The sequence below is a fragment of the Myotis daubentonii genome, chromosome 10 (assembly GCF_963259705.1).
Source record: "Myotis daubentonii chromosome 10, mMyoDau2.1, whole genome shotgun sequence".
In the NCBI taxonomy this organism is placed as follows: Eukaryota; Metazoa; Chordata; class Mammalia; order Chiroptera; family Vespertilionidae; genus Myotis; species Myotis daubentonii.
Window position 1 is genome coordinate 28542225 of NC_081849.1, and position 27723 is coordinate 28569947.

General features: G+C 37.7%; 1 protein-coding gene across 2 annotated transcripts in view; it reads left to right on the forward strand.

Moving 5' to 3' along the window:
* Window positions 1-732: 732 nt before the first annotated feature.
* The window catches only part of NUP205 (nucleoporin 205), an 84501-nt gene continuing 57510 nt past the window's right edge, over window positions 733-27723 (forward strand). Inside the window, exons 1-10 of one of the 2 annotated variants that reach the window (XM_059711868.1) lie at window positions 733-956; window positions 12269-12411; window positions 13568-13739; window positions 15911-16055; window positions 16685-16844; window positions 17615-17843; window positions 19931-20095; window positions 23376-23551; window positions 26611-26727; window positions 26901-27038. In XM_059711868.1, the coding sequence (XP_059567851.1) occupies window positions 929-956; window positions 12269-12411; window positions 13568-13739; window positions 15911-16055; window positions 16685-16844; window positions 17615-17843; window positions 19931-20095; window positions 23376-23551; window positions 26611-26727; window positions 26901-27038 (1473 nt within the window). In that variant the 5' untranslated portion in view covers window positions 733-928. Of the gene's footprint in view, window positions 957-1335; window positions 1450-12268; window positions 12412-13567; window positions 13740-15910; window positions 16056-16684; window positions 16845-17614; window positions 17844-19930; window positions 20096-23375; window positions 23552-26610; window positions 26728-26900; window positions 27039-27723 lie in introns of those variants that run through there. The other variant, XM_059711869.1, reaches the window with a different exon arrangement.

A 27723-nucleotide genomic window follows, 5' to 3' on the forward strand; every position in this document is an offset into this window, starting at 1 on the left:
GCAAACTAAAATTTAGCAAGTGAAAAAAGAACATTCAGTTATTCGGGAGTGCTTAGGCAGGAAAATATTTGGTGTTTATGAAATGTCTGGAAATTGCTTCAAAATAATCTCTAGTGATGATGGGGGTCGGGTACAGGAATTGGCCACGCTACTGAAGCTGGGCGTTCATTATTCTAATTTTTGAATACACTTGTAAATTTCATAATAAAATGTTATGATTTGTTTCACTCTATGCAACTATGTTGACACTTGATATATTGAAATGTTGATATATTGATATATTGAAATGTAATGAAAAGTTAGTTTGTAACTGCTTAAATGACTTTTTGTGGTTTAGGCATCTTTTTCCTTCTTTTTTTCCTTTCTTTTCTTTTATTTATTTTTTTAATTTTGTTTTATTACTTAGAGTATTACAAACAGTATTACATATGTTTCCTTTTTTTCCCCCCCTCCTTGAGGCGTTTAGGCATCTTACACATCACTCCACTCCCTAAAGTATGGCAATAATGCAAGGAATATTTAAATTGAAATGAAGATGATGATTTGCATTTACAGCTCTTACATATATCATCAATGGGAGTCATTTCAATAACTAGTCTCAGAATATCTTTTTCCGTTCCACCTAAACAACTTTAGTCATCATTAAAAAGAAACTACAAGTCCCAGGATGCACTGCACGACTGACGTGGAATTAGGGACCTCGCGTCTTGGAATTGGTCTCCCTCGCCTTATTTGAATGGGAATAATCCGGGGGAAATTGACCTCTGTGACCCGAGCAGATTTTTTGAGCCTTTGTACTCCTGGGTCGGCTGAGCGTGCAGTTCGGGGGGGACCCGCGCGGTTCCTTTCTGTTCAGGTGTCGCCCTGGGCAGCCTCCCCCATTTCTGGGGCTTCCGTGCGCACGGGGCGCCGTTAGCGCGCCTCCAAGATGGCGACGCTGTTGGCGGTAAATTCGGGTAAGCGCGGTGGGCAGAAGAGAACCGGGCTGGGTGGTGATCGGCATTCCGGGGGCGCACCGGGCCGTGAGGCTCCTGGGAGTCCAGGCTCCCCTTGTGCGTGGTGCCCGCGCTCCCCTGGCCCTGGGCCCGAGTGCCGCCCCTCCCCAGTTTGAATGGCGCGCTCGGCCCTGCGGCTCTAGCCTGGGCGCTGGGGGCGGAGGGTGGAGGCGAGGAGCGTGGTCCCCCGCAGCCCGGCGTGCGGTCTCGCGCCGCCCAGGGCCCAGCCTGGTCCTCCCCACTCCCCATCCCGTCGCGGCTCCGCGGCCTGAATGTTGCTGGGATCCGGAAGTCTCGGCAGAGAGGCCAGCGGACCTGAGGTTGTTCAGCCTCGAGCGCCGGCGAAAACGCGCGCCCCGCGGTAGCGCCGGGACCCCTCATGGAGGCCAGGGGGTCCTGCAGGGAGCGCGGGCCCCCGATTGTGAAGCCTGCCACCCGGAAGGTGGCCGAGAAGGTGCGCCTCGCGCGCCGCAGATGCCTCCCCGGGCTGCGGGGTGGCGGGTCCTGGATGCGCCCGGACCTTCGGAGCCCTAGAGCTTCGGGGCGCGACAGAATCTAGAAGGCGGCGGAGGAACCTGGAGGATTTGGGGTGGGTTCTCTCTCGGCAGCTCGCAGCCTGGGGCGGCCCACCCCTCACCCTCTGGGGCGTTTGACAGAGTGGGTGCCTTTTGATGGTCACAGTTCACTGTTGGCGCCCAGGGGGCGGGGCAGGGATGCCTGGAAATGAATTTGCACCTTAGAATGTCAGTGCCCGGGTTGAAACGTACTTAGCTTCATGGGCACAGTTAAGAGTGTACCTGTGTGGTAGATGCTTGCAGGGGATGTCACTCAAGAGGACTCTTCCTTGGGCGCCTCTGCTTCCTGGCTCTCTGCAGTCAATATTTACTGTTTTTGTGTTTTTGGTTCTGGTTTGGTATGCCTTCCACTGGACTGATATTGTTAAAAAGTTGTCTATGTCTGCGTTTTTCAAATCAAAGCATTTCAGAAACACCGTGATACATTAGGTAAAATAATAAAGTGTCAGTGGCTCAGTGGTTAGGGTTGGATTCTCGGCAAAGGCACGGACCTCGGTGGCAGGCTCCATGCCCTGCCCCGGGTATGTGTCTCTCTCACATGGCTGTTTCTCTCTCTGTCTCTCCCCCTCCCGCCCACTCTGAAAATCAATGGGGGGAAAATAACCCTCAGGTGAGGATGAACAAAAAAAGAATGAAGGATTATGATTATTGAGCACCTCTTGTTTCTCAGGAACTGGACTGAGTTGTGCTTTCATCTCATTTGGTTCCCTTCATGCACCGGTGGGTAGCTGCTATTAAATACCCCGTTTTCCAGATGTGGAGGCCTGGCGTGGTTATACAGCTAATGATTCTAAGCCTGTCTTTGATACTCAAATGAATACATACTACTACTTAAATACAACCTAATTGATTTTATTACATCAAATTTCCTTATAGCTGAATGTTACTAATGAAGTTACTTCCTTGGTATTGCTATCCTGTCATCCCACCCTGATGTAAACTTATAAGCAAGGCTTGCAGGCTATATACATTTCTTTAGTACATACTCATGCCATTAGAGCTAAATCATTGAAGGAAAAAGGATAGTAAATTCTGTCAACAGCCAAAGTGTATATACATTGTATAATCAGGTCTAGTGGCAGGAGTGCTTAATTGGCAAAATAGAAAGGAAACATTTTGAAAAGCCAGGAGTCAGGAGAATATATATTTGAAATTAAATCTTAGGGAAGCAACTTAAGTGTCCATAGGTGGATAAATGGATAAACACTGTGGTCTATACCTACAGTAGAATATTATTAACCTTCAAAAGGAAGTCCTGTCACATGCTACAATATGGAAGAACCTTCACATTGAAGTGAAGTAAGCTAGTCACAAAAAGAAACTGTGATCCCACTTAGATGAGGTATCTAAAGTAGTCAACCCCCTAGAAACAAAGAATGTTGGTTGCCAGTGGCTGGGGGAAGGTGGAAATGAGGAGCTGTTGAATGGGTACCAAGTTTCAGTTTTGCAAGATGAAAAAGTTGTGGAGATCTGATGTGCAACAATGAATGCATTTCACACTACTGAACTGTTCACCTAAAAACGTTTAAGGTAGCCAATTCTGTTAGATGTGTGTGTTTTTTTAAAACCACAATTCAAAAAAAATCAAAGAGTTGTAGAGGGAGAAAAACAGAGAAGTTAGAAGGTCTACAGCTGTATGATTTACTAGTATTGTAACTTGTATCATCCTGGCCGAGTAAAGGTATGGCTTGTTGTTAGTGCAACCTTTGACACTGCTTGACAGTCCTTCATCTGTAACTCCAACTGACCCCTCAGTCTTCTAGTCACAGAACAAATAGAAGCCAACAGGCGTGAACTCTCTTTTTTCACTCTCAAACCTACAAACATATATATCTTCACCCTTTGAATCAATGTACTTGTGTCTTTCTAAGGTAAATCCCCTCCTTTATGCCTTTTCCCCTATTACCCCATCTCTCATATATTTACCCCTCTTCTTGCTGCTTTTCTTTCCACTAGCCTCCCCTCCTTATCTTGATCTCATGCTTCACTCCAGTTACTGTCCTCTTGCCCCTCTTCAGAGTCAAACCTTTCAACAGGTTCCTCAGTCTTCACTGACTCCATTTCCATATCTCCTCTTCCTCCACCCCATCTACTCTCTTCCTGTCTTCCTAAACAGCTCAGTAAAAATCCAGCAGACTTTTTTAGTCTTTATCTTGCTTGATCTTTTAGGATAAAGACCGAAATCCTTAACAGGGGTTGGTAAGCCCTGAAGGGTGTGGCGGTTGCCTCCCTTGCCAAGCCCTTGATTTCTGTACTCCAGCTCTCCTGGGCTTCTCAGTTCTTTGGAAGTGTAGTGTTCCCTGTTGCTTTGGGAACCCATATACTGTCCTTTCTTCCTCGGATGCATGTCCTCACCTCTGACTTCTAAGTTAACTCCCACTTTTATCCTTCAAATTTTAGCCCCGAAATCACTTCCTTAGTGAATCCTTCCCTTCCCTAACCTCCCTGACTAGGTCATATTCCTCTGATCTTTGCCCTGGGTACCTTCCTTCATTGGACTCACCAAATTGGATCTTACACTTATGTATGATTGTATGATGAATGTGTTTCCTCACTACACTGTAAGCTCACCCGTACTGAGTACATGGTGAATGAGTGAATAAATGTGACTTGCTGGAGGCATTAAACTTTAAGAACAAATGTATAGTATTTCTCAAATGAACAAATCACTTAGGTTAAAAATACATATTTAGTAACTTGGTAAAAATTTTTTTTTTTTGTGATTATTTTTTTTTTTATTGCCTAAAGTATTACAAAGGGTATTACATATGTATCCATTTTATCCCCCCGCCCTAGACAGTCCCCTAGCCTCCCCTATCACCCAGTGTCTTATGTCCATTGGTTATGCTTATATGCATGCATACAAGTCCTTTAGTTGATCTCTTACCCCACTACCTCCTGCCCCCCAACCCTCCCCGGCCTTCCCGCTGCAGTTTGACAATCTGTTTGAGGCAGCTCTGCCTCTGTATCTATTATTGTTCAAAAGTTTATAATGGTCTCTATTGTCCATGAATGAGTGAGATCATGTGGTATTTTTCCTTTATTGACTGGCTTATTTCACTTAGCATAATGCTCTCCAGTTCCATCCATGAAGTTGCAAATGGTAAGAGTTCCTTCCTTTTTAGAGCAGCATAGTATTCCATCGTGTAGATGTACCACAGTTTTCTAATCCATTCATCTACTGATGGGCACTTAGGCTGTTTCCAGATCTTAGCTATGGTGAATTGTGCTGCTATGAACATAGGGGTGCATATATCCTTTCTGATTGGTGTTTCTGGTTTCTTGGGATATATTCCTAGAAGTGGGATCACAGGGTCAAATGGGAGTTCCATTTTCAATTTTTTAAGGAAACTCCATACTGTCTTCCATAGTGGCTGCACCAGTCTGCATTCCCACCAGCAGTGCACAAGTGTTCCTTTTTCTCCACAACCTCTCCAGCACTTGTCGTTTGTTGATTTGTTGATGATAGCCAGTCTGACAGGTGTGAGATGGTACCTCATTGCTGTTTTGATTTGCATCTCTCGGATGATTAGTGACTTTGAGCATGTTTTCATATGTCTCTTGGCTTTCTGAATGTCCTCTTTTGAAAGGTGTCTATTTAGGTCCTTTGCCCATTTTTTGATTGGATTGTTTATCTTCCTTTTGTTAAGTTGTATGAGTTCCCTATAAATTTTGGAGATTAGGCCCTTATCAGATATGTCATTGGCAAATATGTTTTCCCACACAGTGGGTTTTCTCGTTGTTTTGTTGATGGTTTCTTTTGCTGTGCAGAAGCTTTTTATTTTGATGTAGTCCCATTTGTTCATTTTTTCTTTAGTTTCAAGTGCCCTAGGAGCTGTATCAGTGAAGAAATTGCTTCGGCATATGTCTGAAATTTTCTTGCCTTTGGATTCTTCTAGAATTTTTATGGTATCCTGTCGTACATTTAAGTCCTTTATCCATTTTGAGTTTATTTTTTGTATATGGTGTAAGTTGGTGGTCTAGTTTCATTTTCTTGCATATATCTGTCCAATTTTCCCAACACCATTTATTGAAGAGACTATCTTGGCTCCATTGTATGTTCTTGCCTCCTTTGTCAAATATTAATTGAGCATATTGGTTCGGGCCGATTTCTGGGCTCTCTATTCTATTCCATTGATCTATATGCCTATTCTTGTGCCAGTACCAGGCAGTTTTGAGAACAGTGGCTTTGTAATACAACTTGATATCTGGTATTGAGATCCCACCTACTTTGTTCTTTTTCAGGATTGCTGCAGCTATTCGGGGTCTTCTTTTATTCCAGATGAATTTTTGGAAAGTTCGTTCTAGATCTCTGAAGTATGCTGTTGGTATTTTAATGGGAAGTGCGTTGAATTTATAGATTGCTTTGGGTAGTATGGACATTTTAATGATGTTGATTCTACCAATCCATGAACACGGTATGTTCTTCCATCTGTTTATGTCTTCCTCTATGTCTTTTTTCAACGTCCTGTAGTTTTCTGAGTAGAGGTCTTTTACCTCTTTAGTTAAGTTTATTCCTAGGTAGCTTAATTTTTTTGGTGCAATGGTAAACGGGATTGTTTTTATAATCTCTCTTTCTGAAAGTTCACTATTGGTGTATAGAAATGCCTCAGATTTCTTGGGGTTAATTTTGTATCCTGCTACATTGCCAAATTCATGTATTAAGTCTAGTAGCTTTTTGATGGAATCTCTAGGGTTTTGTATGTATAATATCATGTCATCTGCAAATAAGGACAGTTTTACTTCCTCTTTTCCAATTTGGATGCCTTTTATTTCTTCTTCTTGCCGAATTGCAATGGCTAACACTTCCAGTACTACGTTGAACAGGAGTGGTGAGAGGGGGCATCCCTGTCTTGTTCCTGTTCTTAGGGGAAATGGTGTTAGTTTTTGTCCGTTGAGTATGATGTTGGCTGTGGGCCTGTCATATATGGCTTTTATTATGTTGAGGTATGATCCTTCTACTCCCACCTTGCTGAGAGTTTTTATCAAAAATGGGTGTTGAATTTTGTCAAATGCTTTTTCTGCATCAATTGATATGACCATGTGGTTTTTTTCTTTCAATTTATTTATGTGATGTATCACGTTTATTGATTTGCGGATATTGTACCTTCCTTGCATCCCTGGGATAAATCCTACTTGGTCATGGTGTATGATCTTTCTGATGTACTGCTGGATCCGATTTGCTAAGATTTTGTTGAGGATTTTGGCATCTATGTTCATGAGGGATATTGGCCTGTAATTCTCTTTCATTGTGTTGTCTTTACCTGGTTTTGGTATTAGGGTGATGCTGGCTTCATAGAATGAGCTTGGAAGTGTTCCTTCCTCTTGAATTTTTTGTAGTAGTCTGAGGAGGATAGGTTTTAGTTCTTCCTTGAATGTTTGGTAAAACTCCCCTGTGAAGCCGTCTGGTCCTGGGCTTTTGTTTGATGGAAGCTTTTTGATGACTGCTTCAATTTCTTCCATAGTTATTGGCCTGTTGAGGTTTTTAGATTCTTCCTGATTGAGTTTTGGAATGCTGTATTTTTCTAGGAATTTGTCCATTTCCTCCAGGTTGTCTAGTTTGTTGGAGTAGAGTTATCCATAGTATTTTTTAACAATCATTTGTATTTCTGTGGGGTCTGTTGTTATTTCGCCTCTATCGTTTCTGATTTTATTTATTTGGGTCCTCTCTCTCTGCTTCTTGGTGAGTCTGGCTAGAGGTTTATCAATCTTGTTTATCCTTTCAAAGAACCAGCTCTTGGTTTCATTGATTTTCTGTATTGTTTTTTTGGTCTCTATGTCATTTATTTCTGCTCTAATCTTTATTATCTCCTTCCTTCTGCTCACTCTGGGGTTTTCTTGTTGCTCTCTTTCTAATTCTTTGAGTTGTAGAGTTAGATGATTTACTACCATTTTTTCTTGTTTTTTGAGATAGGCCTGTAGAGCTATAAACTTCCCTCTCAGGACTGCTTTCAATGTGTCCCATAGGTTTTGGATTGTTGTGTTTTCATTGTCATTAGTTTCCAGGATGTTTTTAATTTCTTCTTTGATCTCATTGGTAACCCAATCAATATTTAATAGCATGCTATTCAGCTTCCAGGTGTTTGAGTATTTTGGGTTGTTTTTATTGTAGTTTATTTCTAATATTATGCCATCGTGGTCTGCGAAGACGCTTTTTATGATTTCAATCTTCTTGAATTTGGGGATACTTTGCTTGTGACCCAGTATGTGGTCTATTTTTGAATATGTCCCATGAGCACCTGAGAAGAACGTATATTCTCTGGCTTTGGGGTGAAGTGTTCTGAAGATGTCTATTAAGTCCATCTGATCTAGTGAGTCATTTAGGATTGCTATATCTTTGCTGGTTGTTTGTCTATAGGACTTATCCAGTGCTGTCAATGGTGTATTAAAGTCCCCTACTATGATTGTATTGTTGTCGATCTCTCCTTTGATATTTTCCAGGAGTTTTTTTATGAATTTGGGTGCTCCTACATTGGGTGCATATATGTTTACCAGGGTTATATCTTCTTGTTGTATTGATCCCTTTAGTATTATGAAGTGGCCTTCCTTATCTCTTGTTAAGGCCTTCACTTTGAGGTCTATTTTGTCCGATATAAGTATTGCTACCCCAGCTTTCTTTTCCTTTCCATTTGCCTGAAAGATATTTTTCCATCCTTTCACTTTCAGTCTGTGTGAGTCCCTTCTAATGAGGTGGGTTTCTTGTAGACAGCAGATGTATGGGTCATGTTTTTTTATCCATTCAGCCACTCGATGTCTTTTGGTTGGAGCATTTAGTCCGTTTACGTTTAAAGTTATTATTGAAAGGTACTTGTTTGTAGCCATTTCTTTTTTTGTGTGGCTGTTTTCTTTCTGAGCTTTTTATTTCTTATTTTTATATCAGACCCTTTAGCATTCCTTGCAATGCTGGCTTGGTGGTGACAAACTCCCTTAGCCTTTTTTTGTCTGTGAAGCTTCTTATTTCCCCTTCAAGTTTGAATGATAGCCTTGCTGGATAGAGTATTCTTGGATTCAGTCCTTTGCTTTGCATCACTTTGTAAATTTCAGTCCATTCTTTTCTTGCCTGATGTGTTTCTGTTGAGAAGTCATTTGACAATCTAATGGGGGATCCCTTGTATGTAACTTTCCGTCTCTCTCTTGCAGCCTGTAAGATTCTCTCTTTGTCCTGAACATTTGCCATGGTGATTATGATGTGTCTTGGTGTGGGTCTTTTCGGGTTCACCTTGTTTGGGACTCTCTGGGCTTGTGTGACTTTTTTCTTCCCCACCTCAGGAAAGTTTTCTGATATTATTTCTTCGAGTAGGTTTTCTAATCCTTGTTCATCCTTCTGTTGTTCTGGTACTCCTATTATTCGTATGTTGTTTCGTTTCATGTTGTCCCAAAGCTCCCTTAGGCTCTCCTCCTGTCTTTTAATTTTTTTCTCCAATTGCAGTACATTTTGGGTGTGTTTTGCTTCCTTGTCTTCTAATTCACTTATTCGGTCCTCCGCTTCTCCTAGTCTACTGTTGATACTTTCAATGGAGTTTTTCATTGCAGCTATATCACTCTTCATTTCCTCTTGGGTCTTACTTAGGTTGTTGATTTTTTCATCTGTTTCTTCTAGCTTCTTCCATATGTTATCGATTTTTTCATCTGTTTCTTCTAGCTTCTTCCATATGTTATCGATTTTTTCATCTGTTTCTTCTTGCTTCTTGAAGAGGTTGTCGATTTTTTCCTCCATCCGGTTTATGCACTCTAGGATCCTTATTCTGAATTCTTTATCTGTCATGTTGCATGCCTCTGTATTACTTAGCTGCTTTTCTGGAGAGTCCTCCTTCTCTTTCCTTTGGGGGTTTCTTTGTCTACCCATGTTTGATCTCACTGACATATCTAGACGTTGAGTTGTTCAGTGGTTGCTCCCTTGGTGGCAGTGACTCCTTGGTCTGTGGTTGCTCTTCGGGCGGTTGCGGTAGCAGCTGCTCTTCAGTTGTCAGCAGCTCCTCTGGTGGGTGCTGTTCACAGCTGTGGTGGCTCTTCTGGCTGGTGGGGCGAGGTTTCACGTACAGCTGCTGTTCCTCAGCAGAGGATGTGGTGCTCAGGAGGTTGCTGTTGCTTGGATCTTTCCAGGGGAGTTCTGCTCTTCCCGGCTGCAAACCCTCTCACCAGCTGAGCAATTTCGCCAATTCGGTGTGAGTGTTACTAGCTTCAGCTTCCATTTGCTCCAGGACACGACCTGGGACACGTCTGCCTATATCGCCGCCATCTTGGTTCTCCTCAGTAACTTGGTAAAATTTATAGCTTCCTTCTACTTGTAACCAGTAACGAAGATATTTACTAAAATTAGTCAAACCAAAATCAAACTGAAGATATATCTTTCTTGCAGTTACTTCTATGATGTGTTGATGTTAATGATGGACTAAGGAGGCCAGTGTACGTGGGTTTTTTGGTATAGATTTTTGACCTGTTATTGGATGCCTCCCCATTAAAGGGGGGAAATTGAATTTTTCTCTAGAACTCACTGAGCATTAGTTCTTCACAGGTTCTATTATATTTTAAGTTACTTTTTACAGACAGATAATTTACTTTCTTTTGTCAATTCCTGGTCAGATTTCTTAAATACCTGGTAAGGCAAGTTTCAGATTTGCTTAGGAGTCATTTTTGATACCTTTTCTTTATATCCTGCGGCAAACAGTTACCAGTTCTAACCACTAACAGGCCTCGTCTATTTACTCCCCTAGTTTAGGTCTCCACCTCATAAGTGGCTTACCTACTTGTCACCCTTGGTTGGTGACACTTCCTATTCTAGTTAGTCCATCAATCACACCAATGTCCTACAATTTCATTTTGTCTCTACTAGTACTTGAAACTTTCCCATTTACTATTAGGAAAAAAGCTATCTTGTTCTAGAATTGAAGTCTCAAAATTACTGTATTCTTTGCAGTTAGAGGGGGACAAGAAAATGATTTCTAGGGAAGTCAGCTACTCACCATCCAACTAGCATCTCACAGGAGGTCACCAGGATCCAGGGTGAGGCCCTCATTTTGGCAGGTCCAGAACTATTTGTCAGTGTATCCAGAATTGAATAGATCACAGCAATTGCATTTTCTCTATTCAAACACAGTAAAAGACATGCTGTACCAGTCGGCCAGTTTGTTGATCTTTAATGGGAAGAATATCTGCATGGGTACTCATGCTGGTTCGCCACCTCATTCTTTACCCTAAAAAATTATATAACAAGCTGTATTTTTATCAGACGGTTGGCAAGTATGAGAGCAAAGCAGGGAGTTGGATGATTGCTCTCTATGTGTGGTCTAGACATTCTGATTCCCATTCCTCCTCATCCCCATGCCAAAGACCTGATATATCACTTCCTACTCTGCCCTTCAGATTAGGGTAGGTGTTCCCTTTTATATATTCTCAGCACTCTGTACGTCATCACGTCTTTTATTATACTGGTAATTGTTTTTGAAGGCTATAGTTTAATGCCTGTCCCACTTGCCAATCTGGAAGTTCCATGAGGGATCCTATCTTGCTCAGTCTATGTCCCAGGCCCTCCGTAAATAATTGTCGAGTGAATGAATGATCCAGCTTGACTGACTTAGTCTGTCCTCTTCCTGCACATTCCCCCCTTGTAAAAAAGTCCCTAACAACAACAACAACAACAAATCCCCTAACATATTGACAACATTGTTTGTCTGACAACATTGTTCATAGAATTGTAATACATTAATTAGGTTACAGTTCACTTTCATGTCATTCATACTGTCCTGGTAACTTTATTTGGTTTTGTGTTTTCCCAGATAGCAATGGAACGTGTTTACAGACCATCCTTTACAGTTTAGGCTAGTTATACAGTTAGTATAGTTATTTCTAAGTGTCCTCTGTTCAGTGATTGATTGGGTTTGACTAGTTTCCCTTTCAGAGTCTTTATAAACTACTTTTTTTTTCAGCTGCTAATTTTTACAGAATCTGATTTCAACCCCCCTCCCACTCCTGCTTTTCATTTGAATGGAAAGTCCCATTGATTGCATGCCTGTGGAATGCCAGGCACTGTATCGTGTGTTTTATCTAGTGTGTCTCATTTATATGAAGCGGATGATGCTCCTATCTATATACTAGTATATCGAAGCCTAAGTGACCATCCAGCTGCTTGACCGTCTGACTGTAGCTATGATGCGCACTGACCACCAAGGGGCAGATGCTCAACACAGGAGATGCAGTGACTTGGCAGCTATGGTTCTCAGGTGATGCACCCGGAACCAGAGAGGAGGGAGCCCGATTCCGGGGTTTGTTACCTGAGAACTGCCCTCTCGCAATCCAGGACCCCTTGGGGGATGTCGGAGAGCCAGTTTCGGCCCGATCCCCACAGGCCAGGCCGAGGGACCCCACCGGTGCACGAATCCGTGCACTGAGCCTCTAGTTTATATATAAGGAAACTGAAGTGTAAAGAGGTTATTTCCACGCTCCATGTCACAAAGCTACTAAAGTGGCAAAACCAGGTCCAGCGGATATTCCAATTTAAAGTCAGGATTTACTCTACAAAATGATAAATTTTTGCTTGAGAATTTTAATAAGTATGCTTTTATGTTAGTGTTTGGTTTGTATATATAGCTCAGCATATTTAAAAGTAGCTGTGAGCATGATTAAAATGTATAGCTAACACCTACATTGTTTTCCAAATATATGTTTTATTTGATGCTGTTTTATTTATTTTTCTTTAAGCTGCTAGTCTATGGGGTCCTTATAAAGACATTTGGCAAACGGTGGGAAATGTCCTTTGGAGAAGACAACCTGAAGCTGTCCACCTTCTTGACATGATTTTGAAGAAACATAAACCTGACTTCATCTCCTTGTTCAGAAACCCAGTAGGAAATTTTCTTTTTTGCTTCTTGGATTTGCTTTTTTATTTTTTTAAGATTGACAGGGCATGTAAACTCTTAATGCATATAAATGAATATGTTACTTGTTCTGGTCCATTGATTCAAGTTGTCTCTAAAAATGTAATTTTTTCTAGAAGAAGTTGTCTTCTTTTTATTTTCTATAAAGTTAATATTGATGTATCTCTAGCTAGGAGATATTTTAATAATATTTGAATACAACTTAGTTCAGTATATTCTAGAAAAATCAGCCTCCTTGGAATTTCTGACTTAAAGTTAATACATCTAAGTTCAGTAAGATTGATTATTTTTTTTGTTTCCAGGTACACTTCAAAATTTTAACTCTTCATAATGTTCTATGAGTTGTGTTAGCTGAACTAATCAGTGCTTGCATATCATTAGTTACTGCATCTTGAAATCCTTTTCATCCAGGAATAGAGTACTTAAGTGGAGGGGATTGTGTTTGGAAACTCCTTTTCTTGCTGTTTAGCACTTTTCTTTTATAGACTAACAAGATCAAATAAGAACTGTTTATGAATTTGTCTTACCAGGAATGGCCTTTTTTTTTTTTTTAGCTTTGTATGTTTTTTTTTAGATATTCTTATTAGAAAGAGTCCTAGCCTGGGAGCCAGTTGAGTTGAGTTCCAGTCTTGGCTCGTCCACTAAAGGTTTATGCCCAAGGGCAAGTCATCTGACTTCTCTGGGCATCAGTTTTCCCATCTGTTAATAGAGAAGTCAGATTAAATGGCCTTTTTTGGTAAAGTGTAAATTTCTAAGATTGTACGATCCATCACGTAATTCGTTATGTCATTCATTAAATATTTGAACTAAGTTGTAAGACTTTTGGGGGGAAAAGTTCCTTAGGAACTTGAAAAATAGTCTGCTATTTTGTGTGCTTTCTTAAACTTTTATAGTTCAGAGTTCAGCAGGAGCCATTATTGAGAAGGTAGTAATAGTATAAAAAAGTGAAGGTGATATGAAATGTTACCTCATAAAAGTCTAATTGTAGATTATCTGTTAAGAAATACTTCTTATGTCATGTTACAGGCTACCTTATGAATAAATTTCTTTAGGTAACAGTTTAAGACCTTGTCTTCAATGTACTCTTCTTATTACATGACCTTATTTATTTTTACCATTGTAGCCAAAAAATGTTCAACAACATGAGAAGGTTCAGAAAGCCAGCACAGAGGGAGTCGCCATCCAGGGTCAACAGGGAACCCGACTTCTTCCTGAGCAGCTCATTAAAGAGGCCTTTATCCTCAGTGACCTTTTTGACATTGGAGAACTGGCAGCGGTTGAGCTTCTCCTAGCTGGTAGGTTGACGTTTAACTGAACCGTGGTAAGGTGGAAAGAATATTATAAAATTATTCACTCGAACTTTAAAGTAGAATATAATTCAGATTCCAGAATAGTTTTTAAGGATGCCATTTACATGAAAAACTATATTCAGATAACTTCCTTTTGTTTCTCTTTGGCTAATTGAAAGCTTTAGTTTAGCTACTGGAAGCGTTAAAGGTAATTTAACTTTTAAGATAAGCTTTTACATGGTAGTTCACTGGCAAAGAATCATTGGCTACATCTCAGAAATTTTATAGCACAAAGCATTTATTGTCATATAATAAGTAAGAAGATAAGGTCACTGCTTTTTTGGAGTTTCTTTTTGAGGGGGTGGTTCTGATAATAGGACAAAATAAGATAATTTCAATAACACTGAGTTCTCGGAAGAAAATAAAACAAAGCAGTAGGAGGTAGAAAGATGGGGCACCTCTAAATAGGGTACTTAAAAAGGCCTCTGTGAGATTGGGACATTTGACTTGACCTGCATGATGACAAATGCCAGAGTTGTGGGGGAAGGTGTCCTAGGAAGAGCCACTGCAAGTGCTTGAGGTGAGAACAAAGGCTTGCGAAAGGACAAAAAGACCTCTGTGGTGGGAACATTAGGTGATGGGGAAAGTGAAGGAAGACTAGGTTAGAGCAGAAATGTAATCTTGCAAGCCATGAAAATATGAAAATTAATTTGGATTTTATTCTAATTGCAATGGGAAGTTGTAGGCAGGAGCTTTAAGCAGAAAATTTTCATAATCTGGAATAGCCTTGAAATTATTTCTCTGGCTGCTGTAGAGAGAAAAGATGGAAATCTCCATAAAATAAGCAGTTCATTTAAATCAGTGGTTCTCAACCTTCCTAATGCCGTGACCCTTTAGTACAGTTCCTCATGTTGTGGTGACCCCCAACCATAAAATTATTTTCGTTGCTACTTCCTAACTGTAATTTTGCCACTGTTATGAATCGTAATGTAAATATCTGATATGCAGGATGTATTTTCATTGTTACAAATTGAACATAATTAAAGCCATAGTGATGAATCACGAAAACAATATGTAATTATATATGTGTTTTCCGATGGTCTTAGGCGACCCCTGTGAAAGGGTCGTTCGACCCCCAAAGGGGTCGCTACCCACAGGTTAGAACCGCTGATTTAAATAATAACAGAGGAGCCATGTGAAGAAGCCATGTAGGCATTTTAATTGAAAGAAAGTCTAATATGTCTAAAGATATCATGTGGCTGCCAAAATCCCTTTTTGACCTTTTGAACTAAGGCTGCATTAAAAGAAGTATGATATTGAGAATAGGTAAGGTAGTTTTCCCATTCTGTGATGGAGATGTTAACTGGACATGCTTGAGCTTTACTCAGAACTTTTATTTAACAAACATTTATTTTATGCATACAATATGCCAGACACTATGTTAAGATTCCAGGGATATAAAGATGAATAAAACCTCAACTAGTGTAAAAGAGCCCACAATCTAGTAATTGAGAAAGACATGGATACAAATATAGATACAAATATTTATGACACTACTAAGTGCATTAATGCAGGTTTGTGCATGATTTAGTGATGGTCTGGAGGGCAGAGGATTAAATTGACCTTGGATTGAACAGAGAAGTCTTCACAAATATCATGAGGCTTAAGGTAGGTGTTAAAGCGAGAAGACATATATCAAATGGAATAGGTGTGCACTTAGGAGGACCAAGGGCACCCAGACAGAAGCAGTTGCCTGTACAGGTATGAAGCAGTGAGATGAATTTGGGGAACAGAAGGGAATGGAGTGGAGGAGTGATTGGGCTAAGGGAAGAAAAAAGCCATAGGAAATGAAACAAATTATAGGCAGGGTGCTTCAAAAAAGGCAAAGTAGAATTTACTCAAAGGTGAGCAGTTAAAAGGGTGAGTAAAGAAGATGAAACACAAGAAAAGGCTGTTTAAGTTTCGGAAAAGGCTCTAGGGGAAGAAACTTCCAAATATTTGAAAGATTTCAGGTGAAAGAGAATAACACAGTGGATAGATGTTTGAAGTAGAGGGCCCTTAAGGCCCCTTAAGCCCTGAGAGTCTGTGACTTCTTTGAACATTGGTGTAGTGATTTTTGTTTCATCCTGAATACAGGTGCTTATTTACTAAATTAATTTCTCAACTTTCTTTTCTAGGAGAGCACCAGCAGCCACATTTTCCTGGTCTCACCAGAGGATTAGTAGCTGTTCTTCTATATTGGGATGGAAAGCGGTGCATTGCGAACTCTCTGAAAGCCTTGATACAGTCTAGACGAGGAAAGACGTGGACCCTTGAACTCAGGTCTGTTTGCTTCTTAGGATTTCAGGGGTTAATCAGAAATTACTTGAAGAATTATAATTATAGCCCTAGCTGGTTTGGCTCACTGGATAGAGCGTCGGGCTGGGGACTGAAGGGTCCCAGGTTCGATTCCAGTCAAGGGCATGTACCTTGGTTGCGGGCACATCCCCAGTAGGGGGTGTGCAGGAGGCAGCTGATTGATGCTTCTCTCTCATCGATGTTTCTAACTCTCTATCCCTCTCCCTTCCTCTCTGTAAAAAATCAATAAAATATATTTTTTAAAAAAGAATTATAATTATAGAAACAATAACAATTTCTCCTTCGTATATGTAATTTAAGTAATGTGTGTAACATAAGTTATAAATACTCCCTTATTCTGCCACGAGTGACACAACAGGTTAAATGTACTTGATGTTTTTTACAAATAAAAATAATTCAGTTATTTATGGTTAGAAGCTTATTGAAACCCAGTGATCTAAAAAGGATGAAGAGATCTAGGATATAATTCATACTGGTTGTTTCCAGTAATGCAGCAATTGTTGTCAAAAAAGTGTTTGCCGGATCCATCTGATGAGGAAGTATAACCATTACTATTTATTATAACTTTGTTTATTGATTTCTTTTCATTACAGTCCAGAACTGGTTTCCATGATAACACGCTTTACAGATGAACTAATGGAGCAAGGGTTGACTTACAAAGTTCTTACTCTGGTGTCACAGATTGATGTGAACAATGAGTTTGAGAAACTACAGCGTGAGAGAGGTTTGGGCAGTGAAAAGCATCGCAAAGAGGCAAGTTTTCAACAAGATCAGATCATGGGTTGTCAAATCTCAGAGGCAGAAAAATCATGACAATTAGAACATTCTTTTAGTGCAGGCATAGGAAAATTAGTAATATGTATTTAAGTGTGTAGGCAGCTGTGTCTGCAAAAATAGACTTGTGGTTGTTTTAGGTTCTTTCTAGTCCAGCGGTTCTCAACCTGTGGGTCGCGACCCCTTTGGGGGTCAAACGACCCTTTCACAGGGGTCGCCTAAGACCATCGGAAAACACATATAATTACATATTGTTTTTGTGATCATCACTATGCTTTAATTATGTTCAATTTGTAACAATGAAAATACATCCTGCATATCAGATATTTACATTACAATTCATAACAGTGGCAAAATTACAGTTAGGAAGTAGCAACGAAAATAATTTTATGGTTGGGGGTCACCACAACATGAGGAACTGTATTAAAGGGTCACGGCATTAGGAAGGTTGAGAACCACTGTTCCAGTTCCTTATGTGCCATTTTAGTTTCTTTCTGGAATGAACTTTTCAAGCAATTGGTCATCCCACATAGGAGGTTGGAACTTAAGAATGAGGAATTAACAATATGGTTTGTTCAGAATTCCAGAGATGAGATTGTTGGAGTCAGATACATTTATTTAGTTATCCTTTATAAAAAAAGATAGTTAAGATTTTGGAATAGGACCAGGCTTCATTGTGATTTATTTATATACTTTTATTTGATACTTGTTTACTATATACATATTTAATCATACATTCTTATTCCTAGGTTTCTGACCTCATCAAGGAGTGCAGGCAGTCTCTGGCAGAAAGCATTTTCTCCTGGGCTTGCCAGTCACCATTAAGCAAAGATGACACTCTGCTCCTTATTGGACATTTGGAAAGAGTGACAGTTGAGGCTAATGGCTCGTTGGATGTGGTGAATCTGGCTCTTCTCATGGCACTTCTGTACTGCTTTGATATCAGTTTTATAGAACAAAGCACAGAGGAGCGCGATGGTATTTGGTTTTATACCTATTAATACACTATTTTATACTTATTAATAAAATTGTGGTGATAACATTTAAGAAGGGTGATATTTTAGCTACTAAAGTTAAAAATTGTACTTTTTATTCCTTTGTGTGCAATTCAGTCATATTTGTTTAGATATAAGATTATATTTAAAAAATAATTATAATCCTACTAGATGTTTCTGTTGTCCTTTTGGATTTTGGAATGGGAATGTGTTAGAGCAGGGGTCCTCCAACTACGGCCCGCGGGCCACATGCAAATACAAATATTGTATTTGTTCCTGTTTTGTTTTTTTACTTCAAAATAAGATATGTGCAGTGTGCATAGGAATTTGTTCATAGTTTTTTTTTAAACTATAGTCCGGCCCTCCAACGGTCTGAGGGACAGTGAACTGGTCCCCTGTTTAAAAAGTTTGAGGACCCCTGTGTTAGAGGTTATGTAACACATGTTCATGAGTTACACATACCTGATTTACTTAATTGTTTGTTTCTTTACTATTTATTCATATTTCAAACCTTTTATGAAAACATTCTAAGGGAGGATAACTCATTTTTAGTAATATATCATCTTTGACTTACATTTTCTCTGAAGTAGATAAAATTTTACTTGGTAATACATAACCAGTTACTCCTTAGAACTGAGGACTCAAAAATGATTCCCACAAAGGAAGATTATTGCCATTTAATGTCATAGATATTTATAATTATTCCAACAATTATCCCTGTTCACTTTTGATTGTATCATCCACATCTCCTCTCATTAGGTATGTGAGGAGAATGGACATTTCCCACTCATCTTTGGTGGCTATCCTTAGCCACTAGGAAAGGCTTATTTAAAACACAGTAGCCCCTTTCCTCCAATCAAGTTGTCACACAGACTGTGTGTGTCATAGAATAAGCAGCACCTGTACTATAGGAATGCTGCCAACTATCATTAGTCAGAGTTCCTGTAGTGAATGCAATGAAGCACAGAATTAAGTAGGAGTAGGCTGTCTTAATGGAAGTTTGTAAGTTGGGAGTTTTCAAAGATTAATGAAACGCCTGGGAAGTTTCATAAGCTAATAATCAAAGGTTTTGGCATTAGGCTGTAATTGTATCTATTTCAGGTGTTTAGGTTGATTAACTCATAATTTCTATTCTGTATATCTTTGATTAATAAATGGGAGAAGTGAATTATTAGTGCATGTACAATAGTAGACAGAAACTTTGAAAGTATAGGAAATTAAAGACTGTGTTTTTAATGGTTGGGAATCACTGAACTAATTATTCACAAGATGACATCAAAAGAACTTGTTAGAGCTCAGGCTGATGTGGCTCAGTCGGTTGGAGTGTCGTCCAATACACCAAAAGATGACAGGTTTGATTCTCAGCCAGGGCACATACCCAGGTTGTGGGTTCAAACCCTGGTCAGGGTGCATGCGAGAGGCAACCATTGATGTTTCTCACATTGGTATTTCTCTCTCAGCCCCCTTCCTTTTGATAAAATTAAAATAAATTTTAAAAAATGAATATAAGAAAATAATGAAGTAAAATAAATGAATTCTTGGGTAGTCAGTGGTGTCCCATTATTTATTTATTTATTAATTTTATTCAGAATTCTGTGCTTGTTTGAGGTACCATAGCACAACTGAACTTAAATTGAAAATTCTTTAATTATCATTTGGCTATTTCATTTATGTTACAATCAGAGTAGATACTTGTTTGCAATTTGCATTCTTTGTTTTGGTCAGCTTTTATTTAATATTTTAAAATCAGGCTTATTTATCTAGTAAGAGTCTGTTTTGATATTTAAGTAGCATTGATTTATATTTTAGAATTTATGGACAGAAAACATGAGTAGCTCTTTATTTTTCAAATTTATTTATAGTACACATAAAAACCACTGGAAATAATAGAATTAAAATTTAGAATTATTGTTGATTTCTTTTGTTTTTAGTTTGTGTATGATTTTTGGTTTGTCAAACCTTAGTGTTAATCATAATTTGATGAGAATTCTGTGATTTTTAGACATTTCTGTATATCAGAGTGAAAATTTTTCTACTTTTTCACATAGTGGTCTATTGTTGTGTTTTCAGATATGATTCAGCAACTTCCACTCTTGACTGAGAGACAGTACATTGCATCAGTTCACTCTCGCCTTCAAGACTCGCAGCCTTGGAAACTGCCTGGGCTGCAAGCCACTGTTCGACTTGCCTGGGCACTGGCATTGAGGGGAATATCTCAGTTACCTGATGTGACAGGTAAATTGATTGTAGGTAATTTTCTTATGAGAAAGAACATAACAATTTTAATGGTATTTTGGAAAGGGTGCTATTTTTGCCATATATAAGCAGGAGCATAGAAAAATATCCAGAGTTGTATTAAATGAAACTTAGTTAAGGTGGTAAAATACAGACTTTTTCCCCCCTTTGTCTCCCAAAAGAAATGATATGAAATACTATTTCCCTTATATATACTAGTAGTATATTAGAAAAGAGATCTTTGGATCAATCAAGAATGCATGTGGGCTCTGGCCAGCGTTGCTCAGTTGGTTGAGCTTCCTACCGTGTGCCAAAAGGTCGCTGGTTTATTTCTGATTCCTAGTCAGGGTACATGCTCAGGTTTCGGGTCCTGTCCTGAATGGGAGGCAACTGATCACTGTTTCTCTCTCTCTTCCTAAAATCAATAAAAACATTAAAATAAAAAAGAATGGATGTGGGATTCTGACTTAACAGTTTGTTACTCACTGTAGCGTATCCTGTTGTGTTGTTTACATTCGTGTAATTACCATACTCAAGTAGTGGTGTACTCTAACTGGATGAGAACTATGCTTTCATTGTAATTTGAAGTCCAAGAGTTGTCATTTGTTTTTATGGTAAATCTGGAAAGATTTTTATTAAAATTTATAATTCATGTCAATGTTTTCTAGTTTTGGAGTGTCAACAGATTCCAGTGTCTTATCATTTGTATGATTCCAGAACTTTTTTTTTTTACATTTAGTATTTTTATTGAGATTGTGTTGAAAGGCATTCGTACATCCAAGGCACTATTAGTAATAAAATGATTCCAGACCATTTTGTTCACAGTTGACATGCTATTCCCAAGGGGGCTGCACAAAGCATTTTTTGTATTAAGAGTCTGTCTTTGGCCAAGTGGTTTTTTTCTTGTTTTTTTAAAAAATATATTTTTATTGATTTCAGAGAGGGAGAGAGAGATAGAAACATCAATGATGAGAGAATCATTGATCAGCTGCCTCCTACACGCCCCCTACTGGGGATTGAGCCCGTAACCTAGGCATGTGCCCTTGACCGGAATCAAACCCAGACCCTTCAGTGTTCAGGTCGATGCTCTATATTCACTGAGCCAAACCAGCTAGGGACAAATGTTTTTTTATATTAAAGCTGATAGGTGGCTAATTAGACATTTATATGTATGTACAAATTCTGTTTCTGGAGTATAGCCCTTTATTGATTTACAAGTCTTATTTCAGTACTTTTTTAATCTTTTAAGTGGTTATGTGATGGTTAATCAGATTCTTTTGCTATAATTTACTGTACTATTCCCTGATCTGGAGAGGCACCATACAATATGCTATAGTTGGCTATAGAATAGTAGATAAAATAGGCTGGGAATCCAGACCCCCATTTCAAGTCCTAGATCTTTGGCTACTTAATCTCTTTAACTTTGCATGCGCATACCCTTTTATAAGCTTTGATAATTAGGGATATTAACATTTTTAAACTATTAAAATATTTTTGTAAGTTTGAATTTTAAAAATTGCTAGAAAATACATTGTTTATCTTATATTGCAGAAATGGTTATTTCTTGAAATTATACAGACAAGTTTTAACAAAAATCTCAATTTTGAAAAATTAGTTTCTACTCTCTTCATAGACTTCTGAAAAATCTTATCAAACATATTTATTATATTATTTTATAAAGGTATGTTTGGAATTTTACCAAACTATACAAAATTTGTATGTATTGATTTTAACATTAAAACTCAGTTTACAGTAAGCTATTAATGCCACTTATTACCTGAATAGTCTCCCATAAATAGTTCTTGAATTGATCATCATACAGTTTTAATTCCAACATTTATGAGTTCACGTGAAGGTTTGAAATTATTGTTATTAATATCTACTTAATAATTTCAGTAATCATTAATCCTAAGAATTAGGAAACTATTTTGTTCCCAAGGAGTTTGCATGGAATAGGTAGATATGTAGGCTTTATTTCAGAATGCAAAACAAAAGCCCTTGGCTTGAGATTGTCCTGCTTTATATCTATTCCTGACCCTTTCCAAAGAAGTGGAAATACTTTCAGTAGCACACTATGTATTTGGTCTCTAAGAGAGCCAAGCAGAATAAGCTATGTAGCTCTTCTTTTCTAAAGCCAGATTACAGCAAAGTTAACTAGCAGTTTTATGTGTAAAATTTAAAAGAAGTAATCAGCAATGTATTTTTTGATGGAAGGACACAACTTTACCTAAGATATACTATTACCAAAAAAAATTGAATGTCAGTCAGATCAAGTCTCTCTAGATAAAACTGCTAATTTTTAGTATAATCAGAGGACAGAAAATGTTAACTGCACCATTGGATGGGATGCATGCCACACCACCTGCCACATGGAAAACTCTACAGGATCAAAGTTCCAGTTTTTCAGCAAAGAGAGGACAAGGGAAAAATTTAAAAGATGTAGGAGGAGCCTACAGATATATCAGTTAATGGCATTGTATAGTTTTTATTTGAATCTAGCTTCAAGCAAACTGCACAAATTATAAAAGCAAAATGGAAAACAATCTTTCATAACATTTATGAGAAATTGTAAATTTGACTACTGTCTGGGTATTTGATATTGAGGAATTATTTTTTAAGATATGATAATGGTATTATGTGTATGTGGTTTATTTTCTTTTTGAAATACATATGAGTGAAATGTTAAATTGTCTGAAATTTGCTTGTATCTAATTTTGGTAGAGAGGGGGAATGCTTGGAGATCTAGATGAAATGAGATTGACCATAATGGATAATACTGAAGCTAGGTGCTGGGTATGTGGAAGTTTGGTCTTTTTTTTAGATAATCTGTTTGAAATTTCCAAATAGAAAGCTAACAAAAAGTCTTTAGGTTAAGATTTGTTTTTCAATTTTTGCTACTTGATTACCAATTAGTGGGGCTACTTAAGTGGTCATTCAGGTTTTGGTCTGACTTGTGGGCTGTGAAGACTTTTTCTGAATGATCCAGATAATTTTATTGAGATTAAAACCTTAGCATCATTTTCAGATGTTGATGCTTTATTAATAGCTCCCTGACTACATCAGTGTTACATCGTATATTTCTGATGTAATTTTTTATCACTCATAATGTTACTATGAAAGCATGTGGTTTTCTATGTATTTTTTCAGTACTTCTTTGGGGTTTGTGAATTAGAGTTACAGGAGGTTGAGCAATTTTGGAACATCAACAATATTATGAGATATTATAATCTAGTTTAAATAACTTTTATTTTGTGTGCTGTTTGTGTAAATACATTTTTAGCTGTGGCTGAATTCACAGAAGCAGATGAAGCAATGGCAGAGCTCGCAATTGCTGACAATGTTTTCCTGTTCCTCACTGAATCCGTAGTGGTGTCAGAAAACTTCTATCAGGATGAATTTTATATTCGTAGAATCCACAATCTCATCACAGATTTCCTTGCACTTATGCCAATGAAGGTAGGTGGAATTAATTTAGGATGAGTAAAAAGTAGTAGAAGAATTTTATAAAATAATTTAAAACTTATTAATGAACTAATCTTCGTTTTAGACCAGTGATGGTGAACCTATGACACACGTGTCAGAGGTGACACGCAAACTCATTTTTTTGGTTAATTTTTCTTTGTTAAATGGCACTTAAATATATAAAATAAATATCAAAAATATAAGTCTTTGTTTTACTATGGTTGCAAATATCAAAACATTTCTATATGTGACACGGCACCAGAGTTAAGTTAGGGTTTTTCAAAATGCTGACACGGCGAGCTCAAAAGGTTCGCCATCACTGTATTAGACACTAATAAAACTTTTAATATAGATTAAAATTTGTAGTAGTTGTGTTACAGCTTGTGAATTAGTTTGTGATTCATGACAGTGAAATAATAAAACCTGTTAACTGAGAATAAGCTAAAAAATATTTCACATTGAGAATGGTTTATAATGAGAAAGTAATAGTTAAATGAAAATGCTTGTATGGGTAGAAAATTATTAATACCTTGCTACCCTAGGGATTGATGCTAAGTTGTCTTATGTATATTTTTATGCATGATTTGGAAGGCATAGAGGAAAATCTCGTTTCATAGATAATTATTTAGACTCTTTTTTAAAAATATATTTTTTTATTGATTTCAGAGAGGAAGGGAGAAGGGAGAGAGAGATAGAAACATAAATGTTGAGAGAGAATTATTGATCGGCGGCCTCCTGCATGCCACCTACTTGGGATTGAGCCCGAAACCCTGGCATGTGCCCTTAATTGAACCTGGGACCCTTCCGTCCATAGGTCAACGCTCTATCCACTGAGCCAAACCAGCAAGGGCTAGATTCTCAATTATCCTATATAATAAAGAGCTAATATGCTAATTAGACCGAACAGCAGGACGAAGTCCAGAGAAACTTCCGGAAGACCGTCTGGATAACCTTCTGGATGAGGCGGGGCTGTGAGGGCTGAGCCCTTTGCATGAATTTCGTGCATTGGGCCTCTAGTAGTATATAAATGAGCTTTTGCATGGATACAGGTAACTTAATGGATTAAAGAAATCAATACAAAAGCTATTTTTGAATAAAGGGCTAGATCCAAAAAAGATTTTTAGAGCAATCTTAGACAGGTCCTTCATAGCATATGCTCCGTGTGCCGTTTTGTTCCCAGAAAGCCATTAAGGTGGTGGCAGGCAATAAAAGGGAGTAAAGTTCTATAAAATCACTTTTTGTGTTTGTCTATTAAAAAAAAGCACTCTTAAAGAATCTACACTTGTAATGACGTGTGTGTTCTGATATCATACCTTTTGAAAAACATAAGGCAAATTGAAAAAGTATCCATAAGGCAAGCAGTGCTTAATTATTTAATGAATCATGTTTGTTGAGTTTCTCATGTTGCCAGGTACTATGCTAGGCGTTGTGAAGTCAAATAAGTAGGGGATTCATTTGCCTGCCAGCAAAGAATTGTAACCTAGTTGGAGAGATAAGAAACATATACACAGAAAAACACAAGTACTAATAGTAAGTAAATGAGAAGTATAGGCACTAAATTACTATGGATTTATTTAAGCTAAGTATAGTTCATTTCAGACTAGAATAGTCAAGGAATACTTAACAGGTAGCTTGACCCTTCATCAACCTTGAAGGACTTGGTAGAATCACAGAATTTGGAATAGAAAGAAGCCTGCTAATCCTTTTAGTTTACATTTGCAGAAATGAAACCTTAGAAAGGTTAAGGCTTAAAGTTTTCCCTAATTAATAGCACAGCTGGGACTTTGGTTATGGAATAATAATGGTATCTGGAAATGAAGGATGAGAGTAATTTGATTAAATAGAATCATAAATGGCTTGGGTAGGATAAATAATGAATTTATTCACAATTCTGGGATACTATAATTTTAAAAAGACATAGGACAATTTAGGTTGTCTATTCTTAAATGAGCTTTGGTGGTTTGTGAATTTGTCCATTCAAATTGATTGGTATAAAGTTTTCCCTAATATTCTTGATTCTTGTATTACGTTTTTCATGTGTATAGGATCTATAGTGATATTTTCTCTTTGAATCTTAATATTACTAATTTGTGTCTTCTCCCTTTGTTTCTTATTTAACCTAGCTAGAGGTTTATCTATTTTATTGATTTGGCTTCATTGATATTTTTATACTTTATTTCACTGCTTTTAATTTTGCACTTTATTATATTATTCCTTTTGCTTTGGGTTTAATATAACCTCATTTTTTTAAGGTAGAAGCTAAGATTATTGATTTGAAACCTTTTTTTCTAATATAAGCATTTAATGTTATATATTTATCTCAAGTTACTGCTTTAGCTGTGTCACAAATTTTGATATGTTGTATTTTCTTTTTTGTTCTATTTAATATATTTTCTATTTTTCCTTGAGACGTCTTTGATCAGTGGGTTGATAGTGCTGTACAAGTCTTTCATAGCCATACTGATTGTCCGTGTACTTGTTCTATTGAATATTGAGAGAGGATTGTTGGAATCTCCAATTATAATTTTAGATATATCTAACTATATTTTTTTTAAGGAAGAAAAAGTTTCTTAATTTCAGTTGGCATTTAGTACACACAAATGTTGTAAGGGAATAGTTCTCAACCGGGGCTGTACTGTCCTTCAGAGTTTGTTTGGGAAATGAGTGGGACCAGTTTTGCTTGTTACATTAACTATCGCAGTGTTTTTGGTAGTTAGTAGATAGTCCAGTAAACCGTCCTTCATTGTTCAGGATAATCCAAACCAGTGAAGAAATGTCCTGCCCAAGATGTCAGTAATGTCTCCATTGAGAAACACTGTAGATAGACTCAACTTTTCTGTAGTGGAAAATACACTGAAATTTTAAGATACTATAAATTATGGATTTATTTACAATAAAATGTTTTCCATATTTCTTCATGTCATTAAAGTGGGATTGATATTTAAACAGTTTTTCTTTTATGTAATGACTTTCAAATGCCTGATTTCTTGCTTTCAGTATTGTTCACTTGTATAATAAATTTACTTTTAAACCATATGTAATACATTTGTTAGGTGAAGCAGTTGAGGAATCGGGCAGATGAAGACGCTCGAATGATTCATATGAGTATGCAGATGGGTAATGAACCCCCCATTTCACTTAGAAGGGATCTGGAACATTTAATGCTCTTGGTAAGCCATTTTATTGGGTGGATTGTCATCTCCCTTCTGCCATTATTTTTTCTTTAACTTTGGAAAATTTTAGATCGAATTTCTTAAGTAAATTCATTAAAAATGTAAATTTTTATTTAAAAGTAATTTTTGAGTTATAGACATTTTTCCATAGTCATGTTTACTCTTTGCAGATTGGTGAACTATATAGAAAGAACCCTTTTAATTTGGAGCTTGCTTTGGAATATTGGTGTCCCTCAGAGCCTCTGCAGACTACCACCATCCTAGGTTCTTACCTTGGGGTGGCTCATCAGCGACCCCCTCAACGCCAGGTGAGCTCTTCCTTTTTCTACTCTGGGATGGTAATTGGGAGTCCTGAAAACATGAAAAATGTTTTTGCCTGATATTATTGCTGCTAACACAAATGGCCACTAATGTATAATCTTTAGAAATTTACACTTTTTCCTTTTAAAGGAAATTTGAAACTCTTAAATTTAAGTTCTCATTATTTTGGAGTTTATGTAGTCAGGCTTTTAGAACATACTAGGTAGGTGTCAAATCCTTAGAGATGGGAAAAGTATCTAGTCTCTTTATGTGTAACTTCCTTGAATTTTATTAGTATTAGTCTGTCCTCCATACGCATGACACTAATCAATACACATTCTTAACAAGTTGGGGAAGATAGGAGCAGTACAAGTACTAAAGGAAGAAGCTTAGAAGTTATAATTGATGACAAAGTGCATATGAGTCAGTGATAGTGTAGGAAAAGCTCATTTTTTACCCTACATTAACTAAAGTATGACATGCTGTAGCAAATGAGACAGATTACCACATCTGTCTTTGGGATTTCCTGTTCTAGCAGCTTTCATGTGTTTAATTTTCATTTATGCTAGAGTCTAACATCAGATACCACTTATTTTTACTGATTTCTTACACTTATTGTTTCATATTTCTCCCCTTTAAAAATGTTTTAGAGAAGGATTTATTAAAATTCTTAGATATTTAAAAAAACTTTAT